The sequence below is a fragment of the Chlorocebus sabaeus genome, chromosome 18, assembly GCF_047675955.1.
Source record: "Chlorocebus sabaeus isolate Y175 chromosome 18, mChlSab1.0.hap1, whole genome shotgun sequence".
In the NCBI taxonomy this organism is placed as follows: domain Eukaryota; kingdom Metazoa; phylum Chordata; class Mammalia; order Primates; family Cercopithecidae; genus Chlorocebus; species Chlorocebus sabaeus.
The window spans coordinates 46,173,632-46,196,766 of record NC_132921.1 but is presented as its reverse complement, the minus strand read 5'-3'; the positions used below and the strand labels follow the sequence as shown (position 1 = coordinate 46,196,766).

Below are 23,135 nucleotides of genomic sequence, written 5' to 3'. Positions count from 1 at the left end.
TACATGCAGAAGCTATAAGGTAGGAGCTTGCATAGCTCGTTAGCAATTGTAAGAAAGCCAGAAATGAGTGAGAGGAATAGTAGTAGGGAGTGAGATCAGAGATGTAACAAGTTATAGGGATCAGATCTTGAGCATGGTAGGCTGTTGTTAATACTTTGGCTTTTAATCTAAATTAGAAATGACATAAGTATTAAAATGATCATTCTAACCGCTGTGTGAAAAAATAGGCTATTAAGGGAACATGCCCAGAAGTGACAGAGAGCAGTTAGGAGCTTATTGCAATAATTCTGGGAGAGGAGAAGTTGAGTTGGATCAAGGTGACAGTTGAAAATGGTGTGTTATAATCATAGCCTTTCTAAATTTCTCCTTTCGAAACTCACAATAGTTCTTTCTGTCTTAAATTTCTTCTACTTTTTAAATAGTAGGGCTTCTTGGGATATTTTATGAATGCACTGTAGAAGATTAAATAATGTCTTTGTGTTTGCATGATTGACTTGCCCTCAGTGTTTTTTCTTCAAAGCTAAAAACCATCTTGAAATTATTTACTCTTCAGAATTGTCAGTTCCCCAGTATGACCAAACTGGAGCACTTAACTTTTTGTTTACAAAAGGAAAGGGAAAGGAAAGGAACCTAATAGTAGAGTATATATTGCAGGGTAACCCACTTGAGAGTGGATAAAAGTTTCATGGAACAAGACCTTCCAAGATTTTTATAAGACGTGTAGTTGTAAATATATAAAGGTGAACTTTTAGAGAATATTAATTTTGTTACATTTAATTCAATTACTTTGCTTTCTAACTTTGTTTTTAATTCAATTACTTTGCTTTCTAACTTTGTTTTTAAAAGTTAGTTATAAATTCCCAGGTCAAAAGAAACTATGAATTATGAGAGTTATACAGAACAGAAATGGCATTTGGATGCTGGATAATATTATTGTATTTTCCTTCATGTTCTCCTGCATAGTTTCTGATGAAGAACAATCAGTAGTGTACGTTCCAGGTATGATTTTCTGTGTTAAAATTTGGGAAACTTACTTTGGTCCTTAAATGTTAGAAGAAAATAAAGCTGTTAGAACAGTGTTGCAGGTATAACTAACTGGATGCAGAGCAGTACATCAAAACCTAAAATTTGTTTTTTGAATATTTGGCATAACCCTATTAAGGTTTGAAATACTGGCTTATCTTTGGGATTGGCTGGCCCAATCAGCTTTTAGCGAACTTGTAGAACATTTCATGTGGTAAGGGGCAAAAGATTCTTTTCTTTTTTTTTCTTTTACAAATGATAGCTAAATTTAATATTTCAAAGAAAAGTATGACCACTGCTTGATACAGGGTATATGTAAGAGAGACACTTTGAGTTTAATGGTTGTAACTAGATGGTAGTAAAGCAACTATTGAAGGCACCCTCATTATATAGGGTGAAAAATATAGATTTCCCCTAAGTTAACGTATATTTAGCATATTGTAATTTCTTGGTTTTAATGTGACTTATGAACATTAACAGTACCCTTTGCAAATATTTCAGTTAAGCTGGACATGGTTGCTTGATCCTGTAGTTCCAGCTACTCCAAAGGCTGAGATGGGAGGATTGCTTGAGCCCAGGAATTCGAGTCCAGCCTGGATAAACATAGGAAGACCCTGTCTCTTTAAAAAAATAAAAATAAAAACAAATTTCAATTCAATCTTTAGTGTATTTCTTTAAAACATATTATTTTTATGATTTATATATTAAGAGCTTTAAAATTAAGTTTATAAAATATAAAGAGAGTTTCTTCCATCAGGTCCCTTAAAGTAGAGGATTCCAAGGAAGCAGGTGATGGGGGAGGGTTTAGATAATAAGATATAATTTTGAAATCTTGTTTAATGGATATCCTTAGGCATTTCTACTGAAGGAAATGTCAGATCAAGACACAAGCTGACAAGTCCAAAAGCTGATGTTAAACTTAAGACTTCCAGGGCGACTGATGCTTCAATCTCTGTGGAGTCCTTAAAAGGCACAGGAGATTCAGTAGATGAACAGGTTAGTATTTTTTTAGTCTTTTTTTTCCCTTGTTCTTCAGTGTTTATGAGTGCTGACCAAAAAGGGTAGAAGAACCTTTGGAAGTATACTAGGTGATAAACAAACATTCTTAAAAGATACAGGGGATTCCAGGATCCTTTGGTGATGCCAGGTTTGAGCCTAAATTATCTAGATTACTCAAGGATTTTGCTCCAAAACATATGACTTGCTTTAAGCGTTAGCCGTGATGATGTATTATCTTGATATGTCTCAAAAGAACTACCTTCTGATCTGTGTGGCATTAGTGAATCAAACTGACAAGAATTGCTTTTTTAATTAGGCATCTTTTTGATTTTTATTCTTGTGAATTTATTTGATGGATGAGCCCTTTTACATAAGAAAGATACATTATTAAAGAAAATTAGCCCTTATTATTTCCCTCAGTTGGAAAATAGTATCATAAAGATTATTACTTTTGAATCTTTATGATATCTTTATCTTTCTTACTATTGCTATGCCACATTATTGATTTGTCCCTTGTAAAGATGAGGGACAAATCAATGACTGGGCATATTAATAGTATCGGTGCATTCCTTTGGCACATGTCCTATCTGACCAGTTTATTTTACTTTAATTTTTGTTATGTTTACCGTCTGCAACCAGAGTTATTCAGTACCACTTCACACTTACTAGGATGTCTACACAAAACTTTTATATGAATGTTCTGGAATCTATAACCTGTGGACCAAATCCTTCTCCTGCCTGTTTTATAAATAACTGTTTTTTTGGAATACAACTGTGTTCATTGTTTTACATAATTGTCTGTGGCTGCTTTTGTGTTACAATGGCAGAGTTGCTACAGAGACTGCATGCCAACAAGCTAAAAACATTTGCTATCAGACCTTTTATAGAAAACTTTTTTTAGTCTGTGAATTATGTTCTCAAAGATATTTCCAGTGTGTCTTTTATTACTACAGGATTTTACTGTGATTGAATCAAAAGGCCTACTTTATGTTACTGGTACCAATGTACTCACTTCACACTGGGGTGTGAATAGTTGAATTTGCAAGTTTTTATCAAAAAAAGTTAAAAATGTTTTTTCACATAATGATGGATTTGTTTTACATTGAACAATAGCCTTCTTTTAGATTAAGTTCGTATTTTTGTCCTATTGGCCATAACTTTGGATTGAATTATTTCAGTGGCTTCTTTAGAGATTATAGTATACATCTTTAATTTATCATAGCCCATTATCAAGTGATACTTTCCCACATCACCTATAGTTTAAGGACCTTTCAACATTGTACTTTATTTCTCCCCTCCTGACTTTTTTGATATTGTTGTCATACACTTTACTTGTATGCACAGACCCCAAAATATGTTTTACTTTTGCTTTAAATAGTTAACTGTCTTTTTTTTTCAAATTGAGATGTAATTTGCATATAAAATTCACCCTTTTAAGTGTATAATTTATTATTTTGATTTTGTGTGTGTTTATATTCACAGAGTTGTGGCTCCATCACCACAGTTTATTTTCAAAACATTTTTATCACTCTAGGAAGAACCACCATACCAATTAGCAGGCACTCCTCAATACCTAGTCATTTCAGCCCCTAGCAAACACTAATCTGCTTTCAGTCTCTATAGATTTGCTTGTTATTGATGTTGCATATGAAAGGAAATCACATAATATGTTGCCTTTTGTGACTGGCTTCTTTGATTTAGCGTAATGATTTCAAGGTTCATCTATGCTGTATCATTACTTTATTCCTTTTTATGTCTGAATATACATTTTGTTTATCAATTTATCAGTCAATGGACATGTTCAACTTTTTAGCTTTATGAATAATTCTGCCATGAACATGCATATACAAGTTTTTGTGTAGACATATATTTTCAGTTCTCTTGTGTATATACCTATAAGTGAATTGCTGTGTCATGTAATTTTATGTTTAACCTTTTGACAAAATTCCAAACTATTTTTTAAAGTGGTTACACCATGTTACATTTGACTAGCACTGTGTGAGGATTCAGATTTCTTCACATTCTTGCCAACATTTATGTCCGTGTTTTTTGAGGATGGCCATCCTGGTGGGTGTGAAGTGGTATTTCAGTGTGATTTTGATTTGCATTTCCCTAGTGAGTAAATGATGATGAGCATGTTTTTATGTGCTTCTTGGCTATTTGTATATCTTCTTCAGACAAATATCTAGTCATATCCTTTTTTAACTGGGTTACTTATCTTTGCTCTGTTAAATTATGAGTTCTTTCTAGATTCCATCTACAAGTCCCTTATCAGATACATTATGTGCTAATATTTTTTCTTATTCTATGCATTGCCTTTTCACTTTTTAATTGGTGTTCTTTGAAGCATAGAAGTTTAAAATTTTGATGAAGTTCAATTTAGCTAGTGTTTTTTGTTGCCTAATCCAAGGTCACAAATATTTGTGCCTACATTTTTTTTCTAAGAGTTTTAAAGGTTTAACTCCTGTATTTAGTTCTCAGTCCATTTTGAGTTAATTTTTATATATGGTGTGAAGTGGTAGCTTAACTTTATTCCTTTGCATATAGCTATCCAGTTGTCCCAGCATTTGTTAAAAAAAACTGTCCTTTCCCCTTTGCATTTCTCAGCACCCTTGTCAAATGTCTGTTGACCATAAGTGCAAGGGTTTATTTCTGGACTCTCTGTATTCTGTTCCATTGATTTATATTTTTATTTTTGGAATTAGGAAGTATAAGTCCTCCAACTTCTTCTTTTTCAAGATTGTTTTGGCTATTTTGGGTCCCTCTGTTTCCATAGGCATTATAGAGTCAGCAAATGTTTTATACTTTTTGATGTTATTAGAAACACAGTTGTTTCTGAATTTCACTGTTGGATTGTTTATTGCTAGTATATAGAAATTCAGTTGATTTGTGAATTGATCTTGTATCCTGCAACTTTATCAAACTATTTCTAATCCAATAGTTCTTTTGTGAATTTCTTACCATTTTCTCTATGTAAGATGAAGTTGTCTGTGAATAGAGATAGTTTACATATTCTTATTGGATACCTTTATTCCATTTTGGATGCATTTTATTTTAATTGCCTTTTAAAGAAATTTTACAAATGCACCAGAAGTCTTTTAAATCTACTTATGTAGTTACAATTAGAAATCTCGTGATTTCATTTTTTTGTATGTATCCAGATTTCCTAAAAGACTTCCTTTAACATTGGTTCAGGTATACTAGGAAAGAATTTTTTTAGCTCATGTATGCCTGAAAAGTCTTTATTTCTCTTTTCTTTTCAAAAGATATTTTTACTGGTTACAAAATTCTGAGTTGATACTTTTTTTCATTTAGTGCTTTAAAGATGTTGTTGCACTGTTGCCTGGCTTGTATTGTTTTTGAGAAGTTGGCTGTCATTTTTATTCCTATTTATTTTTGTGTGTGTATGTGTTTAAATTTGGCTGCTTTTAAGATTTTCTTCTTATCACTGGTTTTGAGCAATTTGGTTATAGTATACACTGGAGTAATTTTTTTTTTGAGACAGAGTGTTGCCCTGTTGCCCAGGCTAGAGTGCAGTGGCACGATCTTGGTTCATGGCAACCTCCGCTTCCCAGGTTCAAGCGATTCTCCTACCTCAGCCTCCTGAGTAGCTGGGATTATAGGTGCGCACCACCACACTCGGCTAATTTTTGTATTTTTAGTAGAGATGGGGTTTCACCATGTTGGTCAGGCTAGTCTTGAACTCCTGACTTCGTTATCCGCCCGCCTCGGCCTCCCAAAGTGCTGGGATTACAGGCATGAGCCATCATGCCCAACCTAACTTGGAATAGTTTTTTAAGTATCTGTTTTGTTTGAGGTTTGTTGAGCTTTTTGGAACTGTGGGTTTATAGTTTTCAGCAAATTGGGAAGTGTTTCAGCCATTGTTTCTCCAGATATTTTTGTGCTTCCCTCTCTTTCTAGTGACCTTAGTTACAAAATACTAGGCCTTTTGAAGTTACCCTCTCAGCTCTCTGATCCTCTGTTCATATTTTTTTCATTAAATTTTTTCTTTTTATCCTTGGATAGTTTGTATTGCTGTTGCTGTGTCTTCAAATTCATTAACCTTCTGCAATGTCTAACCTGCCACTAATCTCATCCAGTGTATTTTTCATATGAAACAATGTAGTTTTATCTCTAGAAGTTCAGTTTTGGTCTCTTATTTTTATTTACATCTTCCATGTCGCACTTGACATGCTTTCTTCTAGGTTCTTGAACATATGGAACACAGTTATAATAATTGTTTCAATATTCTTGACTGTGAGTTCTATTATCCAAGTCATTTGTGGGTAGGTTTCAATTGAGCAATTTTTCTCCTAATTATAGGCTGTATTTTTCTTCTTCTTTGCCTGCTTGCTTGGTTTTAATTAGATGTCACAAGACAGTGTGCATTTTGCCTTTTTGGGTTCTGAGACAGTAATACGTTATTTGGAAGTAATCTGATTCTTTCCAACCTTGGTTTTAAGCTTTTAAAGGTGGTGCCAGAGCAGCTTTTAGTATAGGGGTAATTTTACCCATTGTAGGGCATACCCTTTTGAATACTCTTCCTGATGCCCCTTAAATTACAAGGTTTTCCACTCTGGTTGGTGGGAACAGACTGTTCTCCTATGCTGTATTGGCTACAGACGTTGTTTCCACTGTTCATTTTCAACTTTTTCCCTGGGATGAGTAGTTTTCTCACATACATATGCTGGTCAGTGCTCAGTAGCTGATGCGAAGGGATTGTGTAGATCCCTGGAGCTCTCCTATACAGCTCTATCCTTGCCATTACTTTGCCCTGCAAGCGCTAGAAACCTTGGCTTTCCTGGACTCCCAGCTGTACCTTTTCAACTCAGGGAGATGGCTGGGCTCTGTCTGGGTTTACCTACCTTAGCCCTGAAAACTCTCCACAGCAGTTAGCTGGGACAGTTGTAGGGCTCACCTTGTTTGGCTCTGCAGTTCTAGTGATCATAATTCTGTGTTTCTTGCTATCCAATGAAAACTATTGTTTCCTGTCTTTTGTCAGGTTTTTGTTTTGTTTTCTGAAACTAGGGTAAATCTGGTTCCTGTTACTCTATCTGGGCTAGAAGAGGATGTCCTACATAGGGGGTATGTGTGTCTGTGTATGCTTTTTCTTAAGACTAGAAATGGTGATGTGCTTTTTTTTTTTCATTTTTTTCACTGAAGAGCATGTCTTGAGTTTTTTTTTTTGTTTTTTTTTTTGTTTTTTCTTTTGACAGATTCTCGCTCTGTAGCCTAGGTTCAGTGGTGCGATCTCAGCTCACTGCAATCTCTGCCTCCCGGGTTCTGATTCAAGCAATTCTCATGCCTCAGCTTCCCGACTAGCCGGGATTACAGGAATGCACCACCATGCCCAGCTGATTTTTGTATAAATAGAGACAGGGTTTCACCATGTTGACCAGGCTGGTCTTGAACTCCTGACCTCGTGATCCACCCACCTCGGCCTCCCAAAGTGCTGGGATTACAGGCTTGAGCCACCACGCCCGGCCATCTTGTGATTTTTTTCTGCATGTAGTCTTTGTTGGTATTGATGTTCAGTATCCTTAATTCATTAGGATTTCACAGTGGCAATTAGGTCAGTTCAAGTCTTCTGGGAAGCAGACCACAAGGTGGAATTAGAAATGGAAGAGATTTAATGAAGGAAAAGCCTATAAAGCATAAAGAGTAGAATGAGCAGGAATAGAAAAGGGGAGTTCTCAGATTTCACTACAGTCTGGCACCTGTGACAGGAGAGGAAAAGAAGGAAGATTGACTAGGAAGAACCTCAGACTTCAGATTGCCGTGCAATCTGAGGTAGTGTCCATTTTGCTAGTGAGGAACCCCAGAGCAAGTTCTGACTTTTGAGGATGCTGTTTGGATCAGAAATAGCTCAGTTCTAGTGTCTCTACTGTTCCCAGTCATTGGCATTGGCATGAACACTGCAGTGGATCCCGAAGGTCTGGCAACTGGAGGCTGTTAGCTGATTATACTCTGCAGCAAGTTCCTCTCTTTTGTGGCCATATTGCTTTATTTTTCACAGTTAAGCCTACTGTTCATCAGGAAGTAATATGCATGTGTAGTGTAAAGTAAGGGTCACAGTCATTGCAATTCAGAGGAGAAAAAAATCTTCTTCCCAATAGATGGTGTTGGGCCCATAGACTGCCAGTATTGGGTAAATAGACTGTCAGTATTGGCCCAACACCATCTATTGGGAAGAGGATTCTTTTTCTCCTCTGAATTGCAATGATGCCGTTGTTCTAAGTCAAGTGACTGTAGATATGTGGCCTTTCCTTATCATGTTTTCTTCTTTGGTAATTCCTATCCTGAACTTTATGTTTATAATTCTTTTGTTTTTCTGTATCAGGGGTTGGCAGACTTTTTCTGTATATTGGACAGATAGTAAATACTTTAGCTTTTGCAGGCCATAATATTTGTCTCAACAACTCAACTCTGCCACAGTAGCATTAAAAGAGCCATGAGCAATATGCAAATGAATGAGCATGGCTGTATTTTAATAAACCTTTGTTTACAAAAACAGGCAGTGGGCCAGATTGGGCTTGCAGCCATGGTTTACCAAGCCCTGTCCTATAGTGTAAATACAGTTTTTTTGAAACAGTGTTTAATTTCATATATATTTGGAACTTTATATAAATGAGCTCATATCCATTTGTATTGTGTGATTTGCTTTTTTATTTCATATTATGTTTATGAGATTTCTTGTTTTTTTTTTTTCCCTCTATGTCTCTTCCAATGTTATGTGAGATTTCTTTATGTTGTATGTAGTTATATTTCATTTCTTTTCACTGATGTCTCAAGGTTTAGTCAGTTATTTTAACTTAGAATATTTAAAAGAAAAAATTATTGAATAGTGCTAGAGAACCAAAAAGGCAAAAAGGGAACATTAAGGTATCATGAAAGTAGTAACTGTAAGAAACAACCACAATCTCTAGAACTGGATAAGAGGGCAGAATAAGTTGGAATTATTGAAACTTAAAAGCTTAGAGGAGGGGCCCCTTAAAGCTGCAGTTTGGACCTCTGGTGATGGGACACTAACCTGGCTGGTACTGACATTCCTGAGGAGGCCTGATAAAGGCTGGTTCTGTCATTCCTGAGGAGGCCTGATAAAGGCTGGTTCTGTAAGGGCTGGAAAAAATTGCAAACTGGAATCAGCAGTACTTGCCGGGGTAAGGAACTCAGGGGTGACACTGTCAGTAACAGGAAGGAAATATCCTTCCTTCTTTCTTCCTGGTCTTCATCTAGTTCTTTGTGTTGGCAGGGTTCAAGAGAGTACTAGGTGGCAAAGGAGAAATGGTGTTTCCAGAGTCTTAGCCTTAGCATCTCAAAGCAGAGGATGGAAGGGTAGTTTTGAGGGGGAAAGTTAGTAGCATAACTACTGGTACCTCTAGAATTTCATTGTATCAATATGCCAGCCACAGTTTTACTATTCTCTAGTTAATAGACATTTGTGTTTTCAGATTTTTGCTGTTGTAAACACAATGCCGCTAATTTTTTTTTTTGCCTAGGTACAAAGATTTCTCTTTTGTTCTTTTACTCAGCGCATCACTAATGAAATGCCTTTTCATGGGTTATTGGCAACTTCTTCCATTGCCAAATCCATTGCCTTCTTCCCCCAGTCTAGCTGTCTTTTTTGATCATTAGCACTGTTGAACCCACACCGTTCTTGAAACTTTTTCTTTCTTGTTTTCTCCTACAGTGTTATATGCTTCTGATTCTCCACTTGTCCTTTCAAATGCTACTTTAAATTAAATTAAAATCCAATTACTTAAATTGAAATTAAAATAAATGCCAATTTTCTTGGACTTGTAGATGAAATTTAAAATACTAATATTGTTTTCTTAATTTTAAATACATAGTTATTAATGAAAAATTTAAAACATAGAAAAGTATAAAGAATAATAAAAAAATCTCAACATTGTCCATAATACCATACAACTGACTTTTAAATCTTTATGATTTTCTCTAGCTTGAAAGCTAGACCTACCTTTCCAGCTTCCTGCCTAGACATTTCTACATGAATGGCTTGCTGGCATCTTACATTGAGCATTTCTAAAACTGAACTTATTTTATTATTGTCTTCTTTTCTCCATTTCTTTTCCTACTCTCTTTCCCACCTTCGGCTATTACTATTTCCAGAATTCACTTTAGGGGTTTTCAGTTATTCTTGGCTACCTGAAGTAATTGGACTAACTTACCTTTGGTGGTTGTGCAAATGCCAAGGATTGTAGCTCCTTCCTTTTACATGTTACCTACGATTCCTTCGTGACTCCCTGAGTTTATGTCTCTTTAAGGACTCCTCTTAATGATGCTGAGGTACCGGGGAAAACTTTTTGTAGCACAAAAGATTAGAATAATATGGCGTTTAAAGAGCATAGACTCTGGAACCTGTGTTTGAGTCTTGATTCTGCTGTTTAATTGCTATAATCCTGGATGTGTACCCTTAAAGTAGAATAGGAATAGTATCTATTAATACTCAATAGCATTGTTATGCAAATGAAATGGAATAGTAAGTACAAAGTACTTAATGATATTCCTGGCATGCAGTGAGCACTAGATGTAATTGTTAGCTATTGCTATTATTACTCTTTGGTTTAGTACTCTTTGGGGTGAACATTAGGATATTTCGAATGCTTAGTAACTGGTGCCTCTGCTACTAATGTTAGTATACCCTTAAGCAGCGTGGGGACTATGGCGTAATAACAGTTCTCAGTATCTTCTGTTGAGTGTTTGTTTCTATGACATTCACAAAGGGAAAGTTGTTTCCCTAATATACCCTAGTATTTAAGTGGGGGACATCTGCGTTTAGTTTCTTTCTGTTTGCTTCTCTGTGTAAATCTCATGAAGTGTCCTAGTGGACAGTCAGTTCCTTAGCCTGTTTTTAGTTCACAGTAGGTTTAAATTGAAACAGGTAGATAGTGTTCCACCAGATAAAAGATATCTAAGAAATTTCACCTTGAACCTAGGTTTCTTGAAAAGACTTTAAAAATTGGCTTTAGAAAAAGTGTAACTAATTTTTTTTTTTTTTTAAGAATTCCTGCAGGGGAGAAATAAAGAGTGCATCACTGAAGGATTTATGTCTTGAAGACAAAAGACGCATTGCAAACTTAATTAAAGAATTGGCCAGGTGAGATAAAACCTTATATGAATGATTTATTATACAAAAGACAATTCTTATTGAAAACAGAAAATTGCAAATATATTTTGATGACTTAATATCTTTGATCTTATGGTAGCAAAGAGTTTTAGAAAAAAGACATTCTGTGATGCCAGAATTCCCCCAAAAAGGTTAAAAAACAAGCATCAAAAGCAAACTACTTTCCAATTTACATTTTCTTTTTTACTTAACTTTCCAGATTTTTTGATGCAAAGATTTGTAGCAGTCATCTATTAAGGGAAGTTTTGGAAACTACTATTGAAGTAGGTTGATATTGTTGTAACCAGAGGCATAGCAGTTACCTTTGATTTTTCATCAGCATCTGAAGAAAAAATATTTCACTCACAAGACTATCTATTGTTGCCTTGCTAACTCCTAATGCTTTTCAATTAATGGATTTTGAATTTTGATAATGTTATTTCTTAGCTCTTTGGGAGTACTATTCTAGTTTATTAATGATGTGTATGAGGCACATCTACTTTGTACGTGTAATTTCTTTGTCAGATATACATCCCCAGTTTTGGGGGTCTTAAAAAGTACTTAATAAATGAAGGTATCTGTAGAGAAATGGATGAATATAAATTGTAAAAGTTAAATTTATGGAGAGAACATACCTAAAAGTTGATAAAATAATACTACTTTTTGTCATTGAATTGCAAATAAAGGTAACAATATTAGGTATGTTTTGAACGTATTTCGTGTTGAAGCCTTGACATAAAGTTTGTAGAGGCTTTTAAAAAGACTGAAGTTAAAAAATTACCTTACTCTAAATCATAGAATCATGGGTATCAAAGATGACTATAAAAAAGTGATGTTTTGGAAGCCAGAATACAGGGTGTGAGAATTCAAAGTACATGCCTTAGTCTGAATTTGGTATGCTACCTGAGATAAGTAGTGATCTCTTTCATTAGAATTCTTTGGCTGTCCTACTTTCTAAAGTAGAGTTTTCATTAACTTCAGTGTTCTTTTATTGGGAAAATATTTCATTGTTATCCTCAGTATTTGAAGATGATGTTCTTGTGAGGCTATTTAATACATAATGAGTCCTTTGATGAGGAGTTATTAAATATGTTTTGATGGTATTGAAAAGCTATTGCTATTTGTTTGACTCTGTTTGTTAATGGTCCTAAGTTGCCATTATTGTCCTGCTGACCCATTTTGTTTGAGCTGCCAAGCTTGGAGAATACCTGAAATATTAGAGCATGTCATTTTGGTATTTAATAACCCTCTACTTCTTATAAAATATGCTAGGTTTTCTTTTTTGTAATTTCTTTGTAGAAGGTCAGTGTGTTAATACAAGGTCAGTGTTAGTAAAAATCTGCTTATACTGTTAATCCCATTATTACTATATTTACTGTTAACATACAGGTATATGGGAATAATGTGTTCTTGATTTCTTAAAATTTGCTGAGTTTCCTCTATTGGATATTTCAGTCTACTTTGTCTACTTTTGTCTACTCATACTTTGAAATTGTTTTCTTTGCTTTTTTGTTTTTTTATTTGTAAGACTTCGATTGACGTGGGAATGTAGAGAACAGAATCTCATATAAAGCAGTGGCAACAAAACATTTCCAGTTTTTATATTCTTTTCCCTCTGAATTTTCAGTCTGGTTTGAAATAGTTAAATATACTTATGTCTCTTTTATCTTAAAAATGCTCCTTTCCCTATATATTTCCCCCTAGTCACTGCCTTCTTTGCATTACAAGACATAACCTTTTTTCTAGAAAGAATAGTTTATAGTATTTTCTACTCTGTTGCATTTTATTTTTTTATCAAGCATACTTGTTTACTTATCAATCTGTTTATTTATAAATATGTCAAAGTGCAATTTGCATGCAATAACATGAACCAATTTTAAGTGTAGATTTCAATGAGTTTTGACAAATGTAAGATATACAAGATTTCCTTTTCATGATATACAGCATTTATGTTACTCAAAATAGTTTCCTCTAGACCTTTTACAGTCTGTTTTCCCTTTCTCCCCCATCCCAGTTGGTTTTCCCTTTCTCCCCCATCCCAGGAAACCATTAATATAGTTTCCATTATTATAGTTTAGTTTTCCATGTTCTGGTACACCACATAAATGGCCACACAGTATATACTCTTTTACTGTCTTTTTTCCCTCTACCTAATGGTTTGGATGGGGGGTGGTAAAATACACCTAGCGTAGAATTTACCATCGTAACCGTTTTTAAGTGTACAGTTCAGTGGCATTAAGTACATTCACAGTGCTGTGCAACCATCTCTACCATCCATCTCCGGAACTTGATCATCACAAACTGGAACTGTACCCATTCGATAATACCTCCTCCTCCTCCTTTCCCTCTTGCCCCTGGTACTAACTTCTCTATGTGTCTCTCTAAATTTGACTAATCTAGGTCACTCATATAAGTGAAATCATACAATATTTGACCTCTGTATCTGGCTTATTTTACAGCATAATGTTTTTAGTTGTTTTCAAGTTGTTGTGTATGAGTATTCATTTTTTATTGTTGAATAGTATTTCATCATATGCCCATACTTTAATTTGTTTATCTCTTCATCTATTAATGGGCATTTGGGTTCTTCAGATTGTTCCCTTTTATAAATGAAGTTTCCATAAACATTCATGTACAAGTTTTTGCATGAACATAATTATTTTTCTTCAGTAAATACTCAATTATATGTTCAGTGTGTCTATAACTTTATAAGAAACTTCCAAACCGCTTCCCAACGTGATTGTGCCAATTCACATTTCCACTAGCAACTTATGTGAGTTCCATTATTCTGTATACTCATCAACTCTTGGTATTGTCATTTTAAATTTTAGCCCTTCTAATGAGTATAGTGGTTTCTCCTTGTAGAATTAATTACTGTTTCCCTGGTAACTAATGTGATTATTGGTGTGATAATCACATTATATATGTGTCATTCTTCCTTTGTGAAGTGTCTGTCAAATCTTTTTCCCCTTTTTTTCACCCATCGTGTTCTCTTCTTAATATTGAGGTATTAGAGTTCTTTATATGTTCTGTACATGATTTGTCAGATAGGCATTTTATTCTCAGTCTGCAGCTTCCTTTCTAATTATCTTAATGTTTTCTTTTGATAAAATTTTGGATCTTGACAGAGTTCGATTTATCAATTTTTTCCTTTTGTGGTCCATGTTTTTAGTGCTCTGTATATGAAATGCTGCCCATCACAAATTGCAAAGATTTTTTTTTTTTCTATGTTAGAAAAGACTTCCTACAGAATTACCTTAGCCTTCTTGTCAAACTCAGTTGAACATATATGCATGGTTTATTTCTGGACTCTCTGTTTCATTCACTAATGTATATGTCTATCCTTATGCCAACACTGCACTGACTTGATTAATTTGTCTTAAAATCAGGTAAATCCTTTAGCTTTTTTCTTATTTTTGAAAATTGTTTTGACTCTTTGAGGTCCTTTGCATTTCATTGTAAATTTTAGAATCATCTTGTCAATTTCTAACAGAAAATTGTTTCCTGGAGTTTTGGATGAAGTGTTTTGGACATACAGATCAATTTGAAGAAAACTAACATTATTGAGTCTTCCAATTCACAAAAAGTTATTTATTTAAATTTTCTTTAATTTTTCTAGGCAGTGATATGTAATTTTCAGGTTACAGGTTTTGTTATATATATTCTAAAGGTTTTTTTATGGCTTTTATACTATTGTAAATGGTGTTATTTAAAATTTTATTATACATTCAATTTTCAATTTTTTGATTGCTCGTTTGAAAAAATAGATTTGTTAACATATATTGACTTGGTATCCTTCAACCTTTTAAAATTTGCTTGTTACAGTCGCTTTTTGGTAGAATCCTTTGGATTTTGCGCATAAAAGATGTCATCTACAAATAAAAACAGTTTTGCTTTTTTCCTTTCCAATCCATAGATGCTTTTTTTTTTTGCCCTTTTGCATTGGGTAGTACTTCCAGTACAATGTTGAATGAAAGTAGTGAGTGGACATCTTTGCCTTTTCTTGTTCTTGATCTTAAATCTTTCACTATTAGGTACAATGTAAGCTATAGATTTTTTAATAGGTGTTCTTTATCAAATTGAGAAAATTTATTTTTGTTTCTAGTTTATTGAGAGTTTTTATCTTTAGTCATAAACTGGAGTAGAATTTTGTCAATTTTTTTTATCTTTTATTGCTGAACATGTGATTTTTTTATTCCTTTTTTCCATTAATGAGGTAAACTACATTGATGATTTTTGAATGTTTAATTTACCTTGTGTTCCTGGCTTAAGCCTCATTTGGTCATGTTTTGTTTATTTTTATTTTTACTCTGTTGAATTGATTACCTGTTATTTTGTTAAATATATTTGTATCATCAGAAATATTTGTAGTTTTCATGAAATGTCTTACTATATTTTAATTTAATTTTTAAAATTACAGTGAGATATACATAAAATTTACTATTCTAACCAGTGTTCTGGTGTACAGTTCAGTAGTGGTAAGTACATTCACATTGTTGTGCAACCAATCTTCAGAACTTCTTCATCTGCTGTAAAACTCGATGTCCATTAAACAACTTCTCATTACTCCTCTCACCAGCCCCTAGTAACCACTGTTCTACTTTGTATAGCCATGAATTTTACCACATCATTTAAGTGAAAATAGTATGTATGTATTTTTAATGTGGTAAAATACACAGGACATAAATTGATCATTAGTGACATTTAGTATACTCACAGTTTTATACAACCATCACCATTTTCTAGTTCTAGAACATTTTCCATAATCCCAAAGGAAACTCTGTTCACCAGTTACTCCCCATTTTCCTGTTCCCTTGTGACTCTGGCAGCTTCTAATCTGTTTTCTGTCTCTAAGGATTTGCTGACTCTGGTTATTCTAACAGGAATTATAGAATATGGGGCCTAATATGTCCAGCTTCTTTCTATTAGCATAATTTCAAGGTTGACTGAGTGACAGTTCATTGTGTGGATATGCCGCATTTTGTTTATCCATTTATACTTTGATGGGCATTTGGGTTGTTTCCACCTTTTGGCTATTTAAACTACATGAATATTTGAATACAAGTTTTGTTTGAGAATGTGTTTCAGTTGTTTTGTATATACCCAGGAGTGGAATTGTTGAGTCTTATGGTAATTCCATGTTGAACTTTTTGAGGAAATGCCAAAGTATTTTTACAACAGCCAAACCATCTTACATTCCTATCAATGTGTGAGGATTCTAGTTTCTCCACATTCTTGCCACCATTTTTTGGATTAAGGCCATCCTAGTAGATATGCAGTGGTATTGTGTGGTTTTGATTTACATTTCCGAGGTGGCTAATGATGCTGAAAAATCTTTTCATGTGCTTTTTGGCCATTTGTATATATCCTCTTTGAATAAATGTCTATTCAAATCTTTTGCCCACTTAAAAAAAATTGGGGGTGTTTTCCTTTTTGTTACTGTAACTGGTTTTTTAGATATTCTGGATGATAGATCATTATCAGATGTATGATTTACAGATATTTCTCCCATTCTGTGGGTTGTCTTTTCATTTTCTCAGTGGTGTTCTTTGAAGTACCAAAGAAAAGGTAGAGAAATCTAAATTCTCTAACTTTTATTTTGTTGATAATTGCTTTTGGTATCATGTATGAGAAACTACTGCTAAATCAAAGGTCATGCAGATTTACCTTCATGTTTTCTTCTAAGAATTTCGTGGTTTTAGATTCCATATGTAGAACTTCGGTCCATTTTGAGTTCATTTTTGTATATGGTGAGACATAGTGTTCCAACTTTATTACATGTGGAAATTCATTTGTTTCATCACCATTTATTTAAGAGACTATTCTTTTCCCATTTAATGGTCTTGACATTCTTGTCAAAAATTGACTGACTAGAGGTGTACAAGTTTATTTCTGGACTCTCAGATCTATTACATTGACCTGCATATCTGTCCTTATGCCATTAATGGACTGTTTTATTTAGTATTGCTTTGTAGTAAGCACTGAAATCAAGAAGTACAAGACCTCCAACTTTGTCCTTTTCAAGATTATTTTGGCTATTCAGAATCCCTTACATTGCCATATGAATTTTAAAATCAGCTTTTCCGTTTCTGCAAAAAAGGCAGTTGGCATTTTGATAGGATTGTGTTAAACCTGTCAATGTCACCTTCACAATATTCAGTCTTCCTGTCTGTGAACATGGAATGTCTTTGATATTTAGGTCTTGTGTAATTTCTTTTAGCAGTGTTTATAGTTTTCAGTGTATAAGTTTTTTATCTTTTTGGTTAAACTTATTTGTAAGTATTTTATTCATTTTGATGCTTTTGTAAATGAGATGGTTTTCTTAATATCCTTTCAGATTGTTCATTGCTGATGTGGAGGAACACAAATGGCTATTGTGTGTTGATCTTATACTCTGAAACTTTACTGAATTTGTTTATTAGCAGTAATAGTCTTATTTATTTATTTATTGAGGATTCTCTAGGCTTTTCTAAATACAGTAGTCTCACCTTATTGGGGAATATGTTCTAAGACCTTCAGTGGATGCCTGAAACTGCTGATAGTACCAAGTCCTATATATATTTTTTCCTATACTTAACATACCTATAATAAAGTTTAATTTATGAGTTAGGCACAATAGGGGATTAACAAAAATAACTAATAATTAAATAGATCAATAAGAACAATATGCCAGCATCACTATTCTTGTGCTATGGAGCCATTATTTACTAAAATAAGAGTTACTTAACCACAAGCACTGTCATACCTCAATCTGATAACCAAGAGGGATACTACATGACTAACGCCTATATACTGTGGATGTGCTGGCAAAAGGATGAATCATGTCCTAGGCAGGACTGAGTTGGGCTGCACCAGCATTCATTACTTCTCTTTCTTACCTTAGTGCTCTGCCTAGAATTTCTAGTACATGGATGAGTGGAGTGGCAGAAGCAGGCATCTTTTTCCTGATCTAAGTGGGAAAGCTCTCAGTTTTTCATCAGTGGAATAACATGTTAGCTGTGGGTTTTTCATAAGTGCCCTTTACCATGTTAAGAAACTTTCATGCTTTTCTTAGTTTGAGTGTTTTTTATCATGAAAGGGTGTTAGATTTTGTCAAAAGCTTTTCTGCATCAATTGATGTGGTCATGGTTTTGTGCTGATATGCTGTATTACATTGATTAATTTTCTTGTGTTGAATCATCCTTGTATTCCTGAGATAAACACCAATTGGTTATGTTATAAAATCATTTAATATGCTTTTGGATTGGGTTTCCTGGCATTTTGTTGGGGATTTTTGAATCTGTGTTCATAAAGGATATTGTCTGTAGTTTACTTTTCTCATGACGTCTTTATCTGGCTTTGGCATCAGGTAATGCTGGCCTCATAACATGAATTAGAAAGTATTTCCTCACCTTATGTTTTTTTGGAAGAGATCGAGATGGATTGCTGTTAATTCTTTAAGTGTTTAGTAGAATTAATCAGTGAAGCTGTCTGGTCCCTGGATTGTCTTTGTTGGGAAGGTTTTGATTACTGAGTCAATCATTTTACTTGGTATAGGTCCATTCAGATGTTCTGTTTGTTCTTGACTCAGTTTTGGTTATTTATTTTTTTTTTAGAAATTTGTCCATGTTATCTAGGTTATCTAATTTGTTGACATACACTTGTTCATAGTATTCTCTTACTTTTTAATTTCTGTAAAGTTGGCAATAATGTCTCCACTTTTATTTCTAATTTTATTTGCATTATCTCTTATTTTCTTCATAAGCCTAGCTAAAAATTTGTCTGTTTTGTTGATATTTTCAAATAACCAAGTTTTGTTTTTATATATTGTATTTTTTTAGTTCTCTGTCTTTATTCTAATCTTTATTTTCTTCCTTTTGCTAGCTTTTTATTTAGTTTGCTTTTGGTTTCTAGTTCCTTAAGGGGTAAAGTTAAGTTACTGATTTGAGATCTCTTTTTTAATTTAAGGTGGGAATTTATAGCCATAAATTTTCCTCTGAGCACTACTTTTGCTTCATCCCATAGTTTTGGTATGTTGTGTTTTTGTTTTCATTCATTTCAAGATACTTTCTAATTTTCCTTGTGATTTCTTCTTTGACCTATTGATTGTTTAAAAGTGTGTTAATTTCCACATATTTGTGCATTTTTTTTGTTTTTTCTTTTGTTACTGATTTAGAATTTTATTCTATTGTGGTGGAAAAGGTACTTTGTATGTTTTCAGTTTTTTAAAACATATTGAGACTTGTTTTATGACCTAACATATGGTTTATCCTGGAGAATGTTCCATGTGCACTTGGGAATAATATGTATTTAGCTGTTACTTGGTCGAGCGTTCTGTATATGTCTTTTAGGTCTAGTTGGTTATAGTGTTATTCAAGTCCTTTCTTGTTACAGGCCGAAAGAATGAGGGTTGTGATCAACTCAGTATGCCACTGGAGGCTATATGAGTAAACAGCAAACTGCTTCTCATAAATGCAGAATGATTATTTTAAACATTCAATAGGTCAAAGAAGAAATCACAAGGAAAATTAGAAGGTATCTTGAAATACAGAATATTGGCAAACTGACAAACTGTGTCTGCCGCCCAGAAGGAATGCTGAGGGCAGTCACAACCGAGGCACAAGTGTTTCTTGTGATTAGGCAAATCTGAAGCCTGTTAGCAATAACATGAACCTGTGATCAATCAAGCAGCTGACCAATCGTTACCTCCTCTTCCCTGCTCTTGCTACCCAATAAATAGGAAGGGCTGTGGAAACTCAGGGGCTGCCTTTGCTCACTGAAAGCAGGGAGCTCTTTTTTTCCCCTGAACCCTTCTTTAAAACAGTTTCTTTTGTTTTTTTGGTTATCATTTCTATGTTCGTCTCTTTGTTTAGTCTAGTAATGACAGTCTCAAGCAGTAACAGTAGTAACTGCTGTAATGACAGTCTCAAGCAGTAACCGGAGTAACTGCTGTAATGATGGTCTCAAACAGTAACAGTAGTAGCAGCTGTAATGAAGGTCCGGAATAGTAACTGTGGCAGTCTGCCACACTTTGTTATTCTTCTTCTGTCTAGATGTTCTGTATGTTATTGAAATTGTGTTATTGAATTCTCTATTATTCTAGAACTGTTTATCTTCAGCTATGTTAATATTTTCTTCATATATTTTGAGGTGCTGTTTGGTGTATGTTTTTATAATTTTTGTATCTTCTTGAGGAATTGACTATCTCTGCCTATTGTAGCATTCTTTGTTTTAAAGGCTATTTGTTTGATATTAATATAGCAAACTAAACTGTCTTTTGGTTAATATTTGCATGTTTGTTGTATGGAATAAATTTTTTCATCTTTTAACTTTCAACCTTTATGTCTTTCAATTTAAAGTGATTGTCTTCTGGGGAATACAAACCTGTAATTAGATTATGATTTTTAAAGATCCTGTAGTTAGATTACGATTTTTAAAGATTTATCTCCACCTTTTATTTGTTGAGTATAACCCATTTACATTTAAAGTAATTACTTAGAAGGAATTACTATTTTGCATATGTTTATGAAAAGACATTTCTTTATTTGTTCCTCAGTTACCCCAATAGTGCTGTCATTTGTTTGGTTTTTTTCTGATGTGTCATTTTGATTCCCTCTTTATTTCTTTTTCTATATATTTTTAAAGTTATTTTATTAATGATTACCCTGGGGATTACAGTTAACACAGTAAATTTGTGACACTCTAATTTGAATTTTTACCAATTTAGCTTCAATGGCACATTAAAAACTCTGCCTTTACACAGCTGCATCTCCTATCCCATGTTGTTACTGTCATTAGTTACATTTTTATACACTGTGTGCGTTTTTTTTTTTTTTTTTTTTTATTGAGACAAAGTCTTGCTCTGTCACCCAGGCTGGAGGGCAGTGGCACAGTCCCAGCTCACTGCAACCTCTGCCTCCTGGATTCAGGTGATTCTCCTGCCTCAGCCTCCCGGGTAGCTGTTACAGGCGCCTGCCACCAAGCCCAGCTAATTTTTTTGTATTTTTAATACAGACAGGGTTTCACCAGGTTAGCCAGGCTGGTCTTGAACTCCTGACCTCAGGTGATCCACCCACCTCAGCCTCCCAAAGTATTGGGATTACAGGCATTAGCCACCGTGCCCGGCCCACTGTGTGCTTTTTATGGGCTGAATTGTGTCCTCCCTAAATTCATATGTTGAAGTGTTAATCCTCAATATTTCAGAAGGTAATTGTGTTTGGAGACAGGTCCTTCAAAGTGGTTATTAAGGTGATGTGAGATAATATGGGTGAGCCTTAATCCAACATAACTGTTACCTGTGTAAGAAGAGTAGATCAGAACACAGACATGCATGTATGCAGTAGAAAGACTATGTGAGGACACAGCAAGAAGGCAGCCATCTGCCAGCCATCTGGGAGAGACTTCAGAAGAAACTAATCCTGCTGATACCTTGATCTTGGACTTCTAGCCTCCAGAAATGTGAGGAAATAAGTTTCAGTTGTTCAAGCTACTCAGTCTGTGGTCACACTTTGTATGGCAGCCCTAACGAATTAATATGGTGCTCATTAACTTGGATTGATGATTATTGTTTAAGTTGTCTTTTGAATCATATTCAAAATAAGAGAAGTTCCATATCAAAAATATAATACTACTGACTTTTGTATTTACTTATCTAGTTACCTTTACCAGTTTTCTTTCTTTCTTTGAATGGCTGTGAGTTACTGTTTAATATTTGTTCATTTTAGCCTGAAGGACCCCTGTTAGCATTTCTTGTAGGACAGGTCTACTGGTGATGAGCCCACTCAGCTTTTGTTCCATTGGGAATATCTTAATTTTCCCATCCCCCCCTTTTTTTTAATTTTGAGAGTTAAGTTCACATAATGTTAAATCATCCATTTTAAGTACACAAGGCAGTGGCATTTAGTATATACACAGTGTTGTGCAACTACAATCTTTATCTAGTTTGAGAACATTTTCATCACTCCAAAAAAATCTTCAGGCTCATTTAACAGTTACTATATTTATATCTCCTCCCTTCAGCCCCTGGCAACCACTAGTTTACTGTTTCTATTGATTAACTATTCTTGATATTTTATATAAATGTAATTATATAGTGTGATCTTTTGTGTCTAGCTTCTTTCACAATGTTTTCAAGGTGAATCTGTGTTGTAATATGTAGCAGTACTTCATTTCTTTTTATGCTAAATCAGATTCTACTGTAAAGTTTTACCACAATTTATTGATTTATTCATCTGTTGATAGCCTTTTTTGCTTGTTTTCACTTTTTGACTATTGTGTATAGTGCAGCTATGAATATTTATGTACAAGGATGTGTTTCGAGTACATTTTCAAATTCCTGTGGGTATATACCTGGGAATGGGATTGCTGGATTGCATGGTAATTCTATGTTGAAGTTTGTGAAGAGCTGTGAAAACGTTTTCCGCAGCTGCAGAGTGTTTTAATATTCCTACCATCAATGTACAAGGATTCTAGTCTCTTCATATGCTTGCCAACACTTGTTATTTTCCATTTATTATATTAAATGATAGATTTAAATGATAGCTTATAGTAGTTTTGATTTGTATTTCTTTAATGACTGTTTATGTTGAGAGTCTTTTCATGTGCTCGTTATCTGTTTGTATATCTCCCTTGAAGAAATATCTGGTCAAGTCCTTTCTCTGTTTTTAAATTGGATTGTTTGTTGTTGTTGAGTTGTAAGATTTCTTTATATGTTTGGTTACTAGACTTTTATCAGATTATATGACTTACAGATATTTTCTGCAAATTCTTTTGAGTTTTCTTTTCAGTTTCTTGGTGGTGTCCTTTGAAGTACAAAAGTTTTAAATTTTGATTAAGTCTAAATTCTTAATTTTTTATTTTGTTGCTTGTGTTTCTAGTGTCAGATGTAAGAATCTGTTGCTCAATCTAAGGTCGTGAAGATTTACACCCCTGTGTTTTTTTCTGAGAGATTTATGGTTTTAACTGTTATATTTAAGTAGTTAAATCATTTTGAGTTAATTTTTATATA

At 34.1% G+C, this 23,135-nt stretch overlaps 1 protein-coding gene across 12 annotated transcripts in view; it reads left to right on the top strand.

The window, feature by feature from the left end:
- The window catches only part of KIAA1328 (KIAA1328 ortholog), a 354,206-nt gene that overhangs the window by 4,115 nt on the left and 326,956 nt on the right, over window positions 1-23,135 (top strand). For 8 of the 12 annotated variants that reach the window (XM_007974232.3, XM_007974231.3, XM_007974233.3 and 5 more), the window contains exons 2-4: window positions 964-999; window positions 1,877-2,019; window positions 11,046-11,140. In XM_007974232.3, the coding sequence (XP_007972423.3) occupies window positions 964-999; window positions 1,877-2,019; window positions 11,046-11,140 (274 nt within the window). The remainder of the gene's footprint in view (window positions 1-963; window positions 1,000-1,876; window positions 2,020-11,045; window positions 11,141-23,135) is intronic. The other 4 variants (XM_073006362.1, XM_073006363.1, XM_073006361.1 and 1 more) reach the window with 3 other exon arrangements.